Source organism: Anastrepha ludens, chromosome 6 (assembly GCF_028408465.1).
Source record: "Anastrepha ludens isolate Willacy chromosome 6, idAnaLude1.1, whole genome shotgun sequence".
Lineage (NCBI taxonomy): Eukaryota > Metazoa > Arthropoda > Insecta > Diptera > Tephritidae > Anastrepha > Anastrepha ludens.
Window position 1 is genome coordinate 27,845,242 of NC_071502.1, and position 15,464 is coordinate 27,860,705.

At 36.0% G+C, this 15,464-nt stretch overlaps 1 protein-coding gene across 4 annotated transcripts in view; it reads right to left on the reverse strand.

The window, feature by feature from the left end:
• Window positions 1-15,464, reverse strand: part of LOC128866636 (uncharacterized) — a 121,686-nt gene that overhangs the window by 37,303 nt on the left and 68,919 nt on the right. For all 4 annotated transcript variants that reach the window (XM_054107523.1, XM_054107524.1, XM_054107525.1 and 1 more), the window contains one exon: window positions 3,184-3,251. In XM_054107523.1, the coding sequence (XP_053963498.1) occupies window positions 3,184-3,251 (68 nt within the window). The remainder of the gene's footprint in view (window positions 1-3,183; window positions 3,252-15,464) is intronic.

The window sequence follows — 15,464 nt, forward strand, 5'->3', positions numbered from 1 at the left end:
GTGTAACAATGCGCTCAACAAACTGGCCACTCATAATCAGGTTTTACTGATTTCGGTACCAGGACATGAGGGAGACGAAGGAAACGAGAAGTCAGACTTTTATGTCAAAAAAGGGGCAGAAGGGCTATTTATTGAACCAACCCAATTTTTCGGCTTTAACAAAAATAATATAAAACAGGAAACCAAAAAATGGATCCAAGCTAATATCAGGGAACACTGGAACACCCCAAGCCGCCTTAAGCACTCCAAAAAGTTGTTGAACTTCAATGCCAACAGAGCAAAATCTGATCTAACCCTAAAAAAAATAGCCTCAGATTACTCTGTGGAGCACTTACAGGTCACTTTGCCTGTAATAAACACTTTAGCGCCATAGGGTTATCTAGTACAAGAACATGCAGGTTCTGCTGTGATGAAGAGGAGTCTATGGAACACGTAATCACCAACTGTGAGGTATTAGGCCACAGCAGACACAGAATCCTGGGCTCGTAACTACTAGAGGAAGAAGACCTACAATTGCTCCATCCTAAGGAGCTGTTTCGATTCCTTGGTGTACTAAATAATTATAATTAAATAAATAGGGACGCACAATAGTTCAGTCTGGCCGCAGTGCATAAAGACCTCAGCCCAACCCGTACAACCATTACCATGAATGTGTCTCCAGACGGGTGTCGTTAGTTTTTTTCCGGCAATCCCTATAATGAACGCGTCGATATTTTTAACCTTTTTCCGCGGCCGGCAGAAAGCGGGGCTCTCTAAGTATGCGAGAATGTAATATTATAACTCCCTGTTTCTCGTTCAAAAAGTAACCGAACAAGTATATCAGTTACGGAATTTCGGAGACAATTGGCAAACGGACTGACAAGCGAGTAGATGAACGAATTCCATCTCGCGGAGGAAAAATTGTTCATAAATTACAGAGAAAGAAAGGAGACATCCATAAAGTTCGGAAATACATATCTGGTTGTGATGATGAAAATTTAAGATTTTTTGGGTTTAAGAAATGCCAAAATTTTACAAAAAAAAGTTGTTACATTTTGTTACATCTGTGGATCCCAGCCACAATTTTCTTGGAACACTTCATTCAGGTAACATTTATTGTTTAACTTTAATACTATCGGTCCCACAACAAGTGTAACGACGGTCCCCAGGGGCCGAAGATGGCCATAGCAAAGATCAGCGCCGGTCCACAGGGGCCGCGGTTGCGCTCAAAGATGGTTAAGGCTGCACACTTTTAGGTCAGTTGTATTGAGAATGGATCACCTACATTTCCTATCACTTGACGAACTTCTCAGATTCATGAAGATGTCAGGGAAGCGGAAGAGAAGTTAACTGCGTAAAATCACCTTCCTTGCTCCAATTTTCGCTACACAAATCACTATTTAGGCGCGGCTTTTCAATGGTCTTCCGGCCTACTCACACTCATACATCTACGTGTATACTGAGGTACCAGCCTGGGTCGGAGCAACAAGCTGCAGCACATACATGTCAAGCATTAAATCGGTATACCGGTTGTGTGCCCTCAGGGTGTTCTGCGTATTCCGCACAGTATCGGAGGATGCTATATTAGTCCTCGCGGGTATGCTACCAACTGCACTCGAATTCGCCGAAATAAAAAAATCATCGAACGGATCCAGCACAGCTGACTAACCGAAAAACTGAACGGGAGCGAAGCATCCGTACGTGACAGGAAGAATGGAGAAACTCCATGATCGGATGATGGACATAACGATTGATATATGATTAATATCACCAGATGGATAAATCGAAAGCATGGGCAGATAGATTCCTACCTGATCCTAGTATTTAGTGGGAATGGATGCTTAACTGCATAGATTTAAGCATGAAGATGACCTGTACTGCGGCAGTGTAGTTGAAGATGCAGAGCATGTTTTCTTTGTCTGCCCTCGTTTTGAGCTGGAAAGCGAAGATTTGAGGGATAGGGTTGGGAAACCAATAATGGTTAGTAACCTAGTAGATATCATGCTTGACTCAGAAGAACATTGGTCCGCTCTCAGTAATATGGCAAGAATAGTAATTACCAAACTGCGACGCGCTGAACAATAGCGCAGATTTTCATGAAGAGGCAATAGGACGCTCCCCCTCCCATGAAGTATTATCTAACGGGCGTCCCGCGGGAGGGAAACAGAGCTGGGGTGAGTTTTTAGTGGGTGAGTCGAATGAGAAGTCTCACACTTTTCGGCTTTCAATGCTTTTTGCCACCTCCATAAAAAAAAAAATACTACAGAAAGAGTCGCTTAAATTACTACTCGTACTACTGTGTAAAAAATGTCTTCAAAAAATAAAAACTTATCAAAAATTTTTCTTCAATATTAAGATGAACGGCTACCGTAGTCGTATGGGTTGGTGCGTGACTACCATTCGGAATTCGAATCTCGGTAAAACACCAAAATGAAGAAAACCATTTTTCTAATAGCGGTTGCCTCTCAGCAGGCAATGGCAAACCTCCGAGTGTATTTCTGAATCATGAAAAAGGTCCTCATAAAAAAAATCTTCCGTTTGGAGTCGGCTTGAAACTGGTGCCCCCATTTGTGTAACAACATCTTGGCCAGTGAATGACGAACGCTCTCGCGCCATGATAAACGACTTTTTGATGCTGTATGCCGGAAATTAAAGCTCGCCATCCTCACAACAAGGGGGTTCCAACAAGACAGCAGACGGCGCTACTTGCCATACAGCGCGTGAAACAATGGATTTACGCCACGGTCGTTTCGGTGGGCAATTTATCTCTCATCTCGGACGAGTAGATTGGCCACTAAGAAGTTTTTATATCAAACTTTTGGACTTTTATTTATTACGCTATGTAAAATCTAACCGCTTTGTGGAAAAAGCAGCTTCGCTTGAGGCATTGGAAGCCAGCATTACTAAAGCTATTCACAAGATACCGATCGAAGTCCTCTAGCGTGTCATTCAAAATTGCTGTTTACGGCTGGCCGAATTACGGCGCAGTTGCGGCCAACATTTCAAAAAGACACAACAAAAAAAAAAAAAAGATTGCCGAATCAATTTGAACTTTCATTGTTTTATTTCAATTTAAAATCCGATATCTCTAAATTGATCACCCTTTATTTAGTCGTGATTATGTACATCTCTTTTTATCTATCCTTTGGAGATTTTTAAATTTATCAAATTCAACAAAGACGCAATTACTTTCAAATGACTCACCGAGTTCTGACTTCCTTGGACTGCCACTCATTGTGTTTATCAAAGCTGATAAGAATTGCTGCGATTTCCTGGAATATAAAGAAATAAGTTATATAAAATTTTTACTCCTATACCGAAAACAAACAAAATTAGAGTTCAAAAGGTGGAAGAAAGAAAATATTTGCTTTATCATGGAAGTATTACATGCGACGATTAGCGGAGCCTATGACGTCAGAGTGGGAAAAAGATAAAGGGCGGTGCAAAGATGTGGGAGGCGCCTATTTACAAGTAGGTATGTCGATGAAGAAACGCAAACAGATACACATGTCTCATACGTAATGTGTAGCACATACTCACACGCTCGCAATTGCTTGAGCCAGTGTACACTTGAACTATGTCAAATACGTAGCCAATAAAATTATCGCGGTTGACAATAGCAATTTAACTAATAACTTCAACTAATTCTTCAACTTGGCCACTTTCCTTCTCAATGGAAAAAATCGAAAAATCGGCCATTATAATGATCCCGAAGTCAGGAAAAAATAAAGCCTAGGCAGCTTCATACAGACCTATAAGCCTGCTGCCATATCTCTCCAAACTATTTGAAAAGTTGCTAAAAGGAAAACTGATGCCGCATCTGCAGCAAAACAATATTGTTCCAGCTCATCAATGCGGTTTTCGTGAGAAACACGGCACAATTGAGAAAGCATCAATTGAGATAGCATCAGCTCAGAAATAAGAAATACTTTTGAACGATGGGAATATTGCTCAGCCATATTTCTTGATGTAGCTCAAGCGTTCGACAGAGTATGGCACGAGGGACTTGTCTACAAAATCCAACGCACACTGCCACAAAGCTCACACAAAATATTAGAATCGAGTGTTTATGGTAAGATATAAAAATTACCTAACTGATGAAGTCGATATTAAAGCCGACGTACCACAAGGCAGTGTACTGGGTCCGCTTTTATATGTAATTTACACGACTGACCTTTCAACAAACATCCACGTTTGCTGACGACACTGCAATCCTATGTCACTCCGAGTGGCCAATAAGAGCGTGGGGTGAACTCAACAGTCATCTCAGTAAAGTCGTTGGCAGACTGGTGCATCAAACTGAATGAGCAAAAGTGTGACTTTTACGCTAAATAGAAGCGACAGCTCCAGTGTATATCTAAACTCCACACTCATACCTCATTCTAAAGAAGTTACATACCTTGATGTTTGTATGGACAGGTGCCTGACAGGGAAAAGACACATTGCGGCCAAAAGTGAACAGTTGAAGCTAAAAACGAAAGATCTTCATTGGCTAATCAATTCCCTTTCCGGGCTTAGTCTTGATCACAGAGTCCTCCTCTACAATACAATCATCAAGCCAATCTGGAAGTATGCGTCACAACTGTGGGGTAATATTGCAATTATAAAACGAAGGCAATCTAAAATATTAAGAATGGCAACTTGAGCGCCGTGGTACATAACCAATGAAAATATCATCGAGACCTAAATGTTCCATTAGTGGCAGTAGAAATAGCAGTAATCCAACCAAACTACTACCAAAGGCTGAGACTGCACCGAAATCCATTTGCTCGGTCGCTGTTGCATACCGTCAATTCGTCACGTCTCAGAAGAATTGACCTTTCAACCCTGTGGCGCATATTTGAGGCCCACATCGTCAACCGTGACGACTCTATTCTTTGCGTTCGAGCGCTGGGAGAGCCGACTTTAGATGCGTTTTTCTCAAAACTATATTTTTCGAATTGGCGTACACGAGAACTCGAAAAGTTATTGACCGATCTGCCTGAAATTTTGCACACATCTTTTTTATGATATTACTGAATTTACAATTAGAAAATTTTTCGAAAAAATAATTTTTTCGATGCAAAAATAGTAGGAAAATTCGCCCCAAAATTAAAAAATTTTTTTAAGCTTTTGGTTCCGCGAATTTTTTTTTTTCATTTGTGTTTAATTCATATAGAAAATATGACATTAATAAACAAAAAAAATTAGGTTTTTTGTATTCAGGTGACTGAACCCGATGCTACAATGCCCGTCGATTGAGAAACCCCGCTGAGGCCTTCCTGGAAGAATTGAGTGTACATCCGCCATTGTAAATGAAAAAAAAATGAAAAAAAAAAATTTTATATTTGCCAATTTCGAAAAAAATATATTGACTTCTTCATTTTAAATAATTTTAATGAAAATCAGGGAAAATATGGCCGTTCACAGGTATTTGTCACCTTAAGATTAATTAATAGATTCAATAAATAATAATAGCATTATAAAAAAAAACTAATTTCGTAATTAGATAAAAAAGGATACATAAAAATCAGTTTACTTTCTTTTTATTAAATTTTTTTTTTTTTAATTATTTTTATTATTGTTTTTTGTTTTTAATTTTACTATTATTTTTTATAATAATTATTTGTTTTTATGTTGTTTTTTTTAATTTTTTTTTTCAATTTTTTATTATTATTTTTTTTTTTAATTTTTTATTATTATTTTTTTTTTTTTAATTATTATTTTTTTATAATTTTTTTGTAATTATTTTTTTTTTAATTTTTCTTTCTAATTTTTTTTTTTATTTTTTTTACTATTTTTTTATTTTAATTTAATTCTATTTTTCATTAAAAAAATTTTTTTCTTTTTTTTGCTGTATGTTCATTCGCCGAGTCTGTCATTTCCCACACATAAATATAGACTATAACCGATATATAAAGGCATATTTGACAGTCATTTATCAAACGAGATGAACTGCTTTAACGAAATCTTCTGCCAGAAAATAGCCGCAAACTGCGAGGCTGAGAAACTACTTTTCCTTTCTACTTTTCTAGTACATTTAAGCGGTAACACCACTGTAGAAATTTCAAAAAATTGATTTTTTTTTTATAAGGTTAAAAAATTCTTTGAACCTTTTAAAATACAGAACAAAAAGTTTTATACGTTACCGAAGTTTATTTCATAAATATTTTAAGCTTTTAACCAAGCCTTAGTGACTGCTACCTAACGTCTGTATAATAACCTTCTTAAGAGAAGAGCGTAGGGGATTTTCGATAGATTAATTTAAACGATTGTTATAATTATTTCCTGTGAAGTATAGTCTTATAATTATTTAAGTGCCATTTTTTTAGTCCATAATAGAGTTTTTTTCCTTCAAATGCTTGCTATTCTTATCTAAATTAAGAAAAAAAATGTTTCTTTGTTCTAGATTAAAATTTGCACCCTCTGTGCTCCGTGCCGCGGAGCTCCTTCAAGAGAAACCACATTAAAAAAATGTCTCCAATGCCGCCATTTAGTAAAATTTTTCGATCAAACTTTGTAGTTTTGTATTTTAGTATATAAGTAATAACTTCCCAAATCAGAGTGATTGCTTTCCCTTTCCTTCTATACAAAAAAATTCTTTAAAAATCGTGTTTTTTTTAAGCGTGTACAGTGGTGTTACCCCTTAATACAATTTTTTTTTTAGAAAAGTCAGTAGCAGTAAAGATAAACTGAGCGTTAGTTTTATTCCCAAATAAAGCACAAATATTATGGCATAACTTCTGACCTCGAGGATGCCATTTCAAAACTATTTGATAAATATTTAAATTTCTTCCACTCAACGCTTTCAATTGCACTACACGCAAAGGGTCACATGAAACAAAACAAGCCACTAAAATTTTACAGCGCACCCAACGTGAATGCGAGTGGTTTTATAAATCAAATTTAAGTTAATTAAGCATCGCATAAGTTTTTCATATATACACACACATACATACACACATAAGAGTGCATTGTATGGACCCCCTAAGCACAAAGTAGAAATGCAAGATAAGTAGTCACAGCTGCCAAAGCAAGGATGGGCGGAGAGGTGTAGTTAAGAGTAGGGAAAAGGTTCGCTGCGAGAACACTCAGAAATTCTCAAGCAGTGCGCGCACAAATCAAAGAGTTATCCAAAGGGTTAGCATTCAAGTATTCATGGCAATTTGTTGTGGCATATGCCACACACACACACACGCACACACAGGCTCACATAGGGGCGCACAGGAGCACTAAGCCCATCCCAACCCAGCGCAAAGCGGACACCACAAGAATTTTTGGCTTGCGACAGTTACGCTGGACAGTTGGCTCGATGGTGGAGCCAGCGAAGAAATTGCTGAAACGCATGAATATTTAATGTGGAAGAAGCAAAATAAAAAAAAGCTTTAGATAAGCCACTTGTACAGTTGGCAAAAATGTGTGTGTATGCGTTTTGCATATGAAATACGTCATAAATATTTCCGAACTAGTAACGAAAAATGGTTTGGATGCTAAACAAAGTCAAAGAGGTGCATGGATAGGAAGTAGGTATGTACACATAAGTATCCAATTTTATATACAAACATACATACATACGCAAATACATACAATCACATATACATAGAAAGATATGTTTAGTTAAAAGGATAAATGCGCGCACAAGGACAACGTTGATCGAATTAGACGTGACACGCGGATTTGCCGCAATAAAAGCGCCTGCATACACACACACACGCATACATACAAACATAAAAAACCACAACAATCGCGGTACACTTACATAACTCTTGAACGCTTTCTCTGAGCTACAAAGTGATTTACAAAATAAGTAAACCGAATTGCGAAAAGCGGCCTTTCACTTTTCCAGTTACGTTTGATATTTTCTACATTTTATGGCATTCACTCAAATAAGTCGCTTGACGACGAATACATCATATTTTGTGGCACACGCTCGCTGACATCTTAAGAGCGCCTATGCAAGTGTGCTGTACGTGTGTGGGTACACTAGGGTACCTCACAAAAGTTGTGGTTTTTCCAACGGAATTATAAAATTTTTATATTTTCGATGGTCCACCAAATATTAGCCAAAAAATAAATGCCATGAAATTATTTACTAGAATATAATAAAACAAACAAAACAAAAAACACAGAACATAAAAAACACAAAAATAAACAAAACACCACAAAAAATAACAACCAGAAACAAAAAAACAAAAAAAAAAAACTCAAAAGATTTATATAACCCTTTTAAGTTTTCAAGCGTTTCAAAAACACCCTATATATTTGTTCTTCTCGGTAAGCCGATTGAGAGGTGCTAAAATGCGTGCTATGCGGAATGAAATATTAGCTTGGGGAACAAGTTCGTATCGTTTTTACCGGAGACTTTTATTTAACCAAAATACAATAATTATAGCAATAAGTTCATCAATTATAAAGGGTCAGGCACTTGAAGTGTAACCAACTTCAGACCGCTCGCGCACTTAGTTGGCTAAATGACAGTCCAGAGCTCTGTTTATAAGCGCCCGGAAGCATTTTGCCAAGAGTAAACGCGAAAGAAGGAAATCAGTAATGGTTTTCAAACGTAATAGAGTGATTGCATTATATTTGGCTGGAAAACCACAACCAGCGACTGTTCGTGAGCTCGAGCACCCTAAAGTAAATAAACTGTTTTTTTATAGCACCATTACTCGTTACAATGGAACTGGTAGAATCGCGAAAGGACATGGAGGTGGTCATCAAAAGACTGCAACGTCACGTGAAATGGTGCAAAAAGTGAAGAAGCGACTTGAGCGAAATCTCCGACGAAGTGTCAATCAAATGGCGAAAGAACTGAAAATATCTGACCGTAGCATCCGCTGCATACTGAAAAATGATCTCAAAGTCAATCCTTACAAGATACAAAAGGCGCATGATCTCACACCAAAGCAGCAACAAGTCAGACTTGAGAGAGGAAAGGAGTTGTTTCGCTTGGCCGAAAGCGGTCAATTTTCGAACATTGTCGTCCGAGAACACAAAATTTTTCAACTTGAGCAATTCGTAAACTCCCAAAACGATAGGGTTTATTTGACCGACCGTTCATATGAGAATTTGAGTCATCGATTGGCCACCAGGAGACAACACCCGACACAGGTAATAGTTTGGGCCGCTGCAACCGCAGATGGGCGCTCTCTCATCGTTTGGAGCATGGAGCGTGGCGTCAAGGTAAATGCGAAATACTATCGAGAAAGTATTCTGGAGGTAGCTTTAAGGTCGTGGGCAGACAAACATTTCGGAGGCAGACCATGGGCGTTTCAACAGGACTCGGCACCGTCTCACAAAGCTTGAGTGAACCAAGAAAGGCTAGAAAACAACGTTCCGAACTTCATAACGTCTAGACAATGGCTCTCAAATTCACTAGACGCGATGGATTATTCTCTTTTAGCCATTTTGGAGAGCAAAGTCCGAACTAAAATATTCACCAGTCTCGAGGCGCTGAAAAAGAAATTGTCCTGCAAGTCACATTCGAGCAGCCTGTTATTCGTTTCTGGATCGTCTCAAAGCCATGGTCAAGTCAAAAGGTGGTCATATCGAGCAAAAGTAAATAGATTCTTAGTTTTGTATTATTTTCACAAATTCTTTACTTTGAATTGAATAAAAGTAATTTTCCAAACAAAAGTTATGACCTTTTTAATTGGTGGAACCTTGTATATTCGCCGTTGTTTTCTACAACCTCTTCCCACCTCTCGACCAATTTATTAATGCCGTTCCGCCAAAAATCGCCTGGTCTGGTGTCAAAGAAGTTGTTGAGCCAATTTTTAGACGTGCGGACCTCTTTGTTCTCGAAGGTAACGCCCTTCATATGGTTTGACAGGGAGCGGAAAAGATTGTAATCGGTCGGTGCAAAGTTCGGAGAATACGGCGGATGCTGAAGGACCCCCCATTCGAGTTCTTGGAGTGCGGTTTTGATAACTTCTGCAACATGGAGCCTGGCGTTGTCGTGAAGGAGTATGGTTTGACCATGTCCATAAAGTATTTTCAGTCGAATAACCTCATTCACACGGTGTAGCTGGGAGATTTTCGAGATTTTCCAGTGCACTATGCCCTAGCAGTCCCACCAAACAAGTATGATGATCTTCTTTGGTTGAAGATCCGGCTTGACTCTTGGCTTTGGCGTATCTCCTGGAGTCACCCACTCGTTTGTTTGCTTCATATTGATGTATGTATAGGCACTATTTCTCATCTCCCGAGACGATTCGGCACAAAATGAGTTATTAGTGACCGCTCGATGGCGGGTGATATGCTGAGAAGCAATTTGAAGCGAACTTTTTTTGTTTGAGACACCCAGGCTCGGTAAATCCCATTGAATGAAGATGATTGACAATCGTTTCATGATCGCAGTTTATTTTTTCTGCCAATTCAAGACTGGTTTGGCGACCGTTCCTCTGCTCCTTCAAAAGTGATTTGAGATGTTTTTCATCGAATACAGAAGGCCTTCCGCTGCGGGACGTGTCATCGACATCAAAGTAACCATTTTTGGACTTTGCAAACCATATCTGTGCTGTAAACTCGAATATGACCCCTTCTCCACACACATATCATGCTGCTTCATCAGATTTTTGACCTCCTGGGTATTTCTAAGCCTCGAAACTAATAGAAAATTAAATAACTCTAAAATGTAATTAACATAGTTTTGTATAGCAGAAAGATTTCTATCGAATGAATACTTACCCTTTGCCAAGCAGCAAACAAATCGTTCTAAAATAAAAGAAAATATAAAAACGCTGTGAACTTATTCTCCGACCCAATAATTGGAAAATAGCTCAGCTGGCTGCATTCTTACAGGCAAACACGACTTGCCCAAATAAATTCGTATATTTTTATTGCATAATTCTTTGAACTGAACTTTATGAATAAAGAATTCGAAGTAAATGAGTATGCACGGGCATTCGCAACAAATTTTCACATTTATCTAAAGGCAGTGAGTCCTTGAATCATTGATATATTGCCAATTGTTGTGCAATCGTTGTTCATCGCAATGTCTCAATCGATTAGTGCATTCTTCACAATATAGCATGCGATAAATCATCCAAATAGTCTGAGGCAATGGAAAGATGTTCGCCTTTCGCCAAAATTAAAACAAAAAAAAATAGATAGAATATTTCCACAATCGTTCCCAAATATGCACATACATACATATGCCAATAGCATACAACAAAAATACATAAATAAAATCGCTTCCTTATATTCGCACGTACTACAGCCCATTCTCTCGATGGCTCTCCCCTCATTTCATGGAGGTCAAACGAGAATTGCCAAAACGCGATTGCAGTGCCAGATGTTAGCTGCTGCGACCTTTCACTCAAAGTGCCTTCACTAAAATGCAAAAGATCGAATGTGATTTGTATAATAAATAAATATAAATATGCAGCTTCGCATCAAATGATGTGGATATACCAACTTATGCCTGCCTGGCCTCACATGGTTTAGTATGCATGGCTGTGAGTGGCCTAGCAAAAAATGCTGCGAATACCCTGGGGTAAAAAGTGTCACCATCAGCGAAAGTACTCGTTTGGTGTGGAATGTGAGTGAGAGCTGAACACGATTGCCTTTGGCGATTTTTTTTGTGTTTTTATTTATAAGTGCCCACGATGTAATACTGACTTTTGTATGTATTTTCAGTGAATTTGAAATATGTTGCTCATTCTTGCTGTTGTTGTCGTTGTTGCTCCTGTATGTTTACGCGAACTTATCAATTTGTTTTCCATTCTTGACGTTTTATGAATAATTTAAGTATAGAATTTTGGGATACCCCTTCAAATTTATCTTCGAAATGATTTGCGAGCTGTTGCAAGTATCCTTCCTGATGCGAGCGCCCTTATGTGTGTTTGTGTGAGAGACGAAAGGAAACTGCTTAACAATTTGCAATGCCATCGTGATTGGTGTGCTGACGTACGCTCACCAATGCATTCTTATTTATATAAATATATGAACCCTGTAGAAGATCAGTTCTTTGTTCCCAATGCTGTGACTGTAACAAAAGTGACGCCTTAGTGCGATACTTTAGTTTTGCTCAAAGGGACTGTGAGTTTAGTTGGCAGTAGCAGTGTGCACAACGAGGTTGAGTCCGATGCCCCAGTCGTGGACGACAGGATGGTCGTAACACCACTCGACCTTGAAAAAACCCACGCACGACAAATCGACACACACCACTTCTTTGCCGATTTCAAAGCTGCTTTCGGACTAACACAAACAGGAACTGCCTCCACGCCTCTATGGCTGACTTTGGTATCCCCACAAATCTTATAAGGATGAGTAATGCATCCACCATATAGTCCGGACTTGGCACCAAGCGACTACCACCATTTTCTCTCATTGCAAAACTTCCTGAGTGATAAAAACTTGGTAACAAGAGAAGATTGTGAAAATCGATTACTATAGTTTTTTTTTTTTTTTGCCAGTAGGGGCCAATACTTCTGTGAGAGAGGTATTATGAAGCTACCTTTAAAATAGCAACAAATTATACAAAAAAACGGTGCATATTTGACCCACATGGGACAATCTGAAAAGTCTTAAATAAAGTTTTAAATTTTACGTAAAAATAATGGATTCCAAAGTTGGGAAATTTTAAAATCGAACAATCAGTCGAAACAGTGCTATCGATTTGTTGCTTGTGAAGTCGCTTATTCGGCTATTTTTTATGGGTCACCGTTGAGGTTCAATATTACGTGAACCATCCAAAAGCAATTAAAGTGTGGAAATATGAAATCAAAGTTGCCATTGGTGAGATTATCGTCGAAACTCGCGAAAAATGTTCAGTAAAAAATTGCTTTGGCAGAGGAATGGCTATTGGAAAACCCACCGTGGGAATCGTTTGAATAAAATTCGGCGCGATTTTTCATGCAAAAGTTTATTCTTGCCAATAAAAAGAAACTTATTGAAAAATATTAATTCGTCGTTTACCTATAGCGCAATAAAACTTCAAGCGCTGGAAGGTTGACCCTGTAGATGCCGTAATGATTTCTTTACACATGATAAAAGGAAATCCGAACGATATGTACCTACATACTATAGATACTAGACTTACTACACATACTTACCTGTATGTGCATATATGCAGCCATTTCAAATTAAACGCAACAAGCTTCTGCAACAGGTCCTTCAAATTCGCTAAGACTTTACACTTGGGCTAAATTAATGGTTAGACTGACAGAAATCGATTAAAAAAAAATGTTTAATTTTTCCAGAAGTTATCGATTTTTTTTATTGTTTTTTTTTTAATCAACTTCACTAAAATTTTGCATTTGGCGTAAATACATGCTCAGATTCACGGAAATGGACTTAACAAAAGTTTAACATTTTTCTCTATCGATTTCGCTAAAATTTTGCACTAGAGTTATCGACTTTTTTTATCGATTCCACTAAACTTTTAAATTTAAGCTAAGTTCATCCTCAGACTGACAGAAATGAACTGAAAACAATTTTGTTATTTTTCTACAGAAGTTAGGAAGTATTAATTTTTTTGATCGATTTCACTAAAATTTTACACTTAAGCTAAGTTCATGCTCAGACTGACGGAAATGGATTCAAAAAAAGTTTGACATTTTTTTCGCAGAAATTATGAACTTTATCGATTTTTTGGATCGATTTCGCTAAAATTTTGCACAAGAGCTAAATTCATACTCTGGCTGACGGAAATGAATTCAAAATATTTTTGTTATTTTTCTACAGAAATTATGGAAGTATTAATTTTTTTGATCGATTTCACTAAAATTTTACACTTAAGCAAAGTGCATGCTCAGACTGACGGAAATGGATTCAAAAAAAGTTTGACATTTTTCTCGCAGAATTATGAAGTATATCGATTTTTTATCGATTTCGATAAAATTTTGCTCGAGAGTTATCGACTTTTTAATCGATTTCACTAAAATTTTGCTCTTGAGCTAAATCCATGCTCAGGCTGACGGAAATGGACTCTAACAGTCTGACATTATTTTCACTGAAGTTATGAAAGCTAAAACTAAACTTCAATAAAAGCGAAACAACTATTGTTAAAGGAATACGTAAAAACTTATATCCAAATGCTCGTAAATATGAGCCTCAAATTAAAATAAATGGATTCAACATAAAATACAAAGAACAAATCAAATACTTGGGCATAATTTTGGATAGCAAATTCACCTTTGTAAGACATATAGATTTCATTTTGACAAAAGCAAAAAAAATGTTCTTTAGCTATTGTAATTTATTAAGAAGGCAGGGTGGACTATCGAACTGTATTAAAATAAATATTTACAAACAAATAATTAGACCAATCATATCTTATGCTCATTCGATATGGTTCAACATTTCTTCGAGCCAAATGGAGAGACTCAGACGATTTGAACGATATGTTTTAAGAATTTGTAGCGGTCTTAATCGCCAACCTTACAGAAGTGGTACTTTTCGGAAAAGAGTTTCTAATAAAAGTTTGTATGAAAAATGTAAAATATCACGCATAGACTTTTTCTTAATGAAATCGTCAGTAAGATTTGTTGATAAACTGACATTCATAGAAAATGAACTGATAAACAAATATCTGTCAAAGGCAAGGGAAATATCATTACCTCTAACAGAAAAATATTTATCACCAATATATTTAAAAATACTAAAAAATAATAATATGTTACATAAAAATAGTAAAGCAATATATTATCATAGGCGATGAAAATTTAGTTTATAACATTGATCAATTCATAGCCAAATAAATTATAGAAGTTTATTATACGTTATCTCCTTTTTAAGCCCTTTTTGGGAGAAGTTTTAAGTTTTAAAATTATGCCAAAGACATTCCAAATAATAATGATAACCTATTGTATAATCAAAAGAAAAATAAGTTTTAAGCTCCTAGATAAATACAAATGTATGTTAGGATAATGCTAAATAATCTAATTTTATCATAACTTTGTAAACTCCTATGTTAAAATGATTTTGGGCAATAAATGAAATGAAATGAAATGTTTTTGTTTTTAAATTTTGTTTTAATTTTTTTATTTTTAAATTTTGTTTTAATTATTTTATTTTTAAATTTTGTTTTAATTTTTTTTTGTTTTTTTTTAATGTTTTTTTATTTTTTGTATTAATGTTTTATTATTTTATTTTATTTTTTTATTATTTTATTTCCTTTTTTTATTATTTTATTTTCTTTTTTTATTATTTGTTTTTATTTGTTTACTATTTTATTTTATTTTTTTATTATAAGTTATGAACGTTATCGATTTATTTTGGTTTTTTTGGATTTTTTTATTTTTAAATTTTCTTATAATTTTTCTATTTCTAAATTTTGTTGTTTTTTTTATTTTGTTGTTTTATTATTTTTTTATTATTTTATTTAATTCTTTTATTATTTTATTTTATTTTTTTACTATTTTATTTTATTTTATTTTTTTATTATTTAGTTTTATTTTTTTATATTTTTTATTATTCTTTTTTTATTATTTGATTTTATTTTTTTATTATTTAATTCAAATTTATTAGTATTTAATTCAATTTTTTTATTATTTTATTTTATT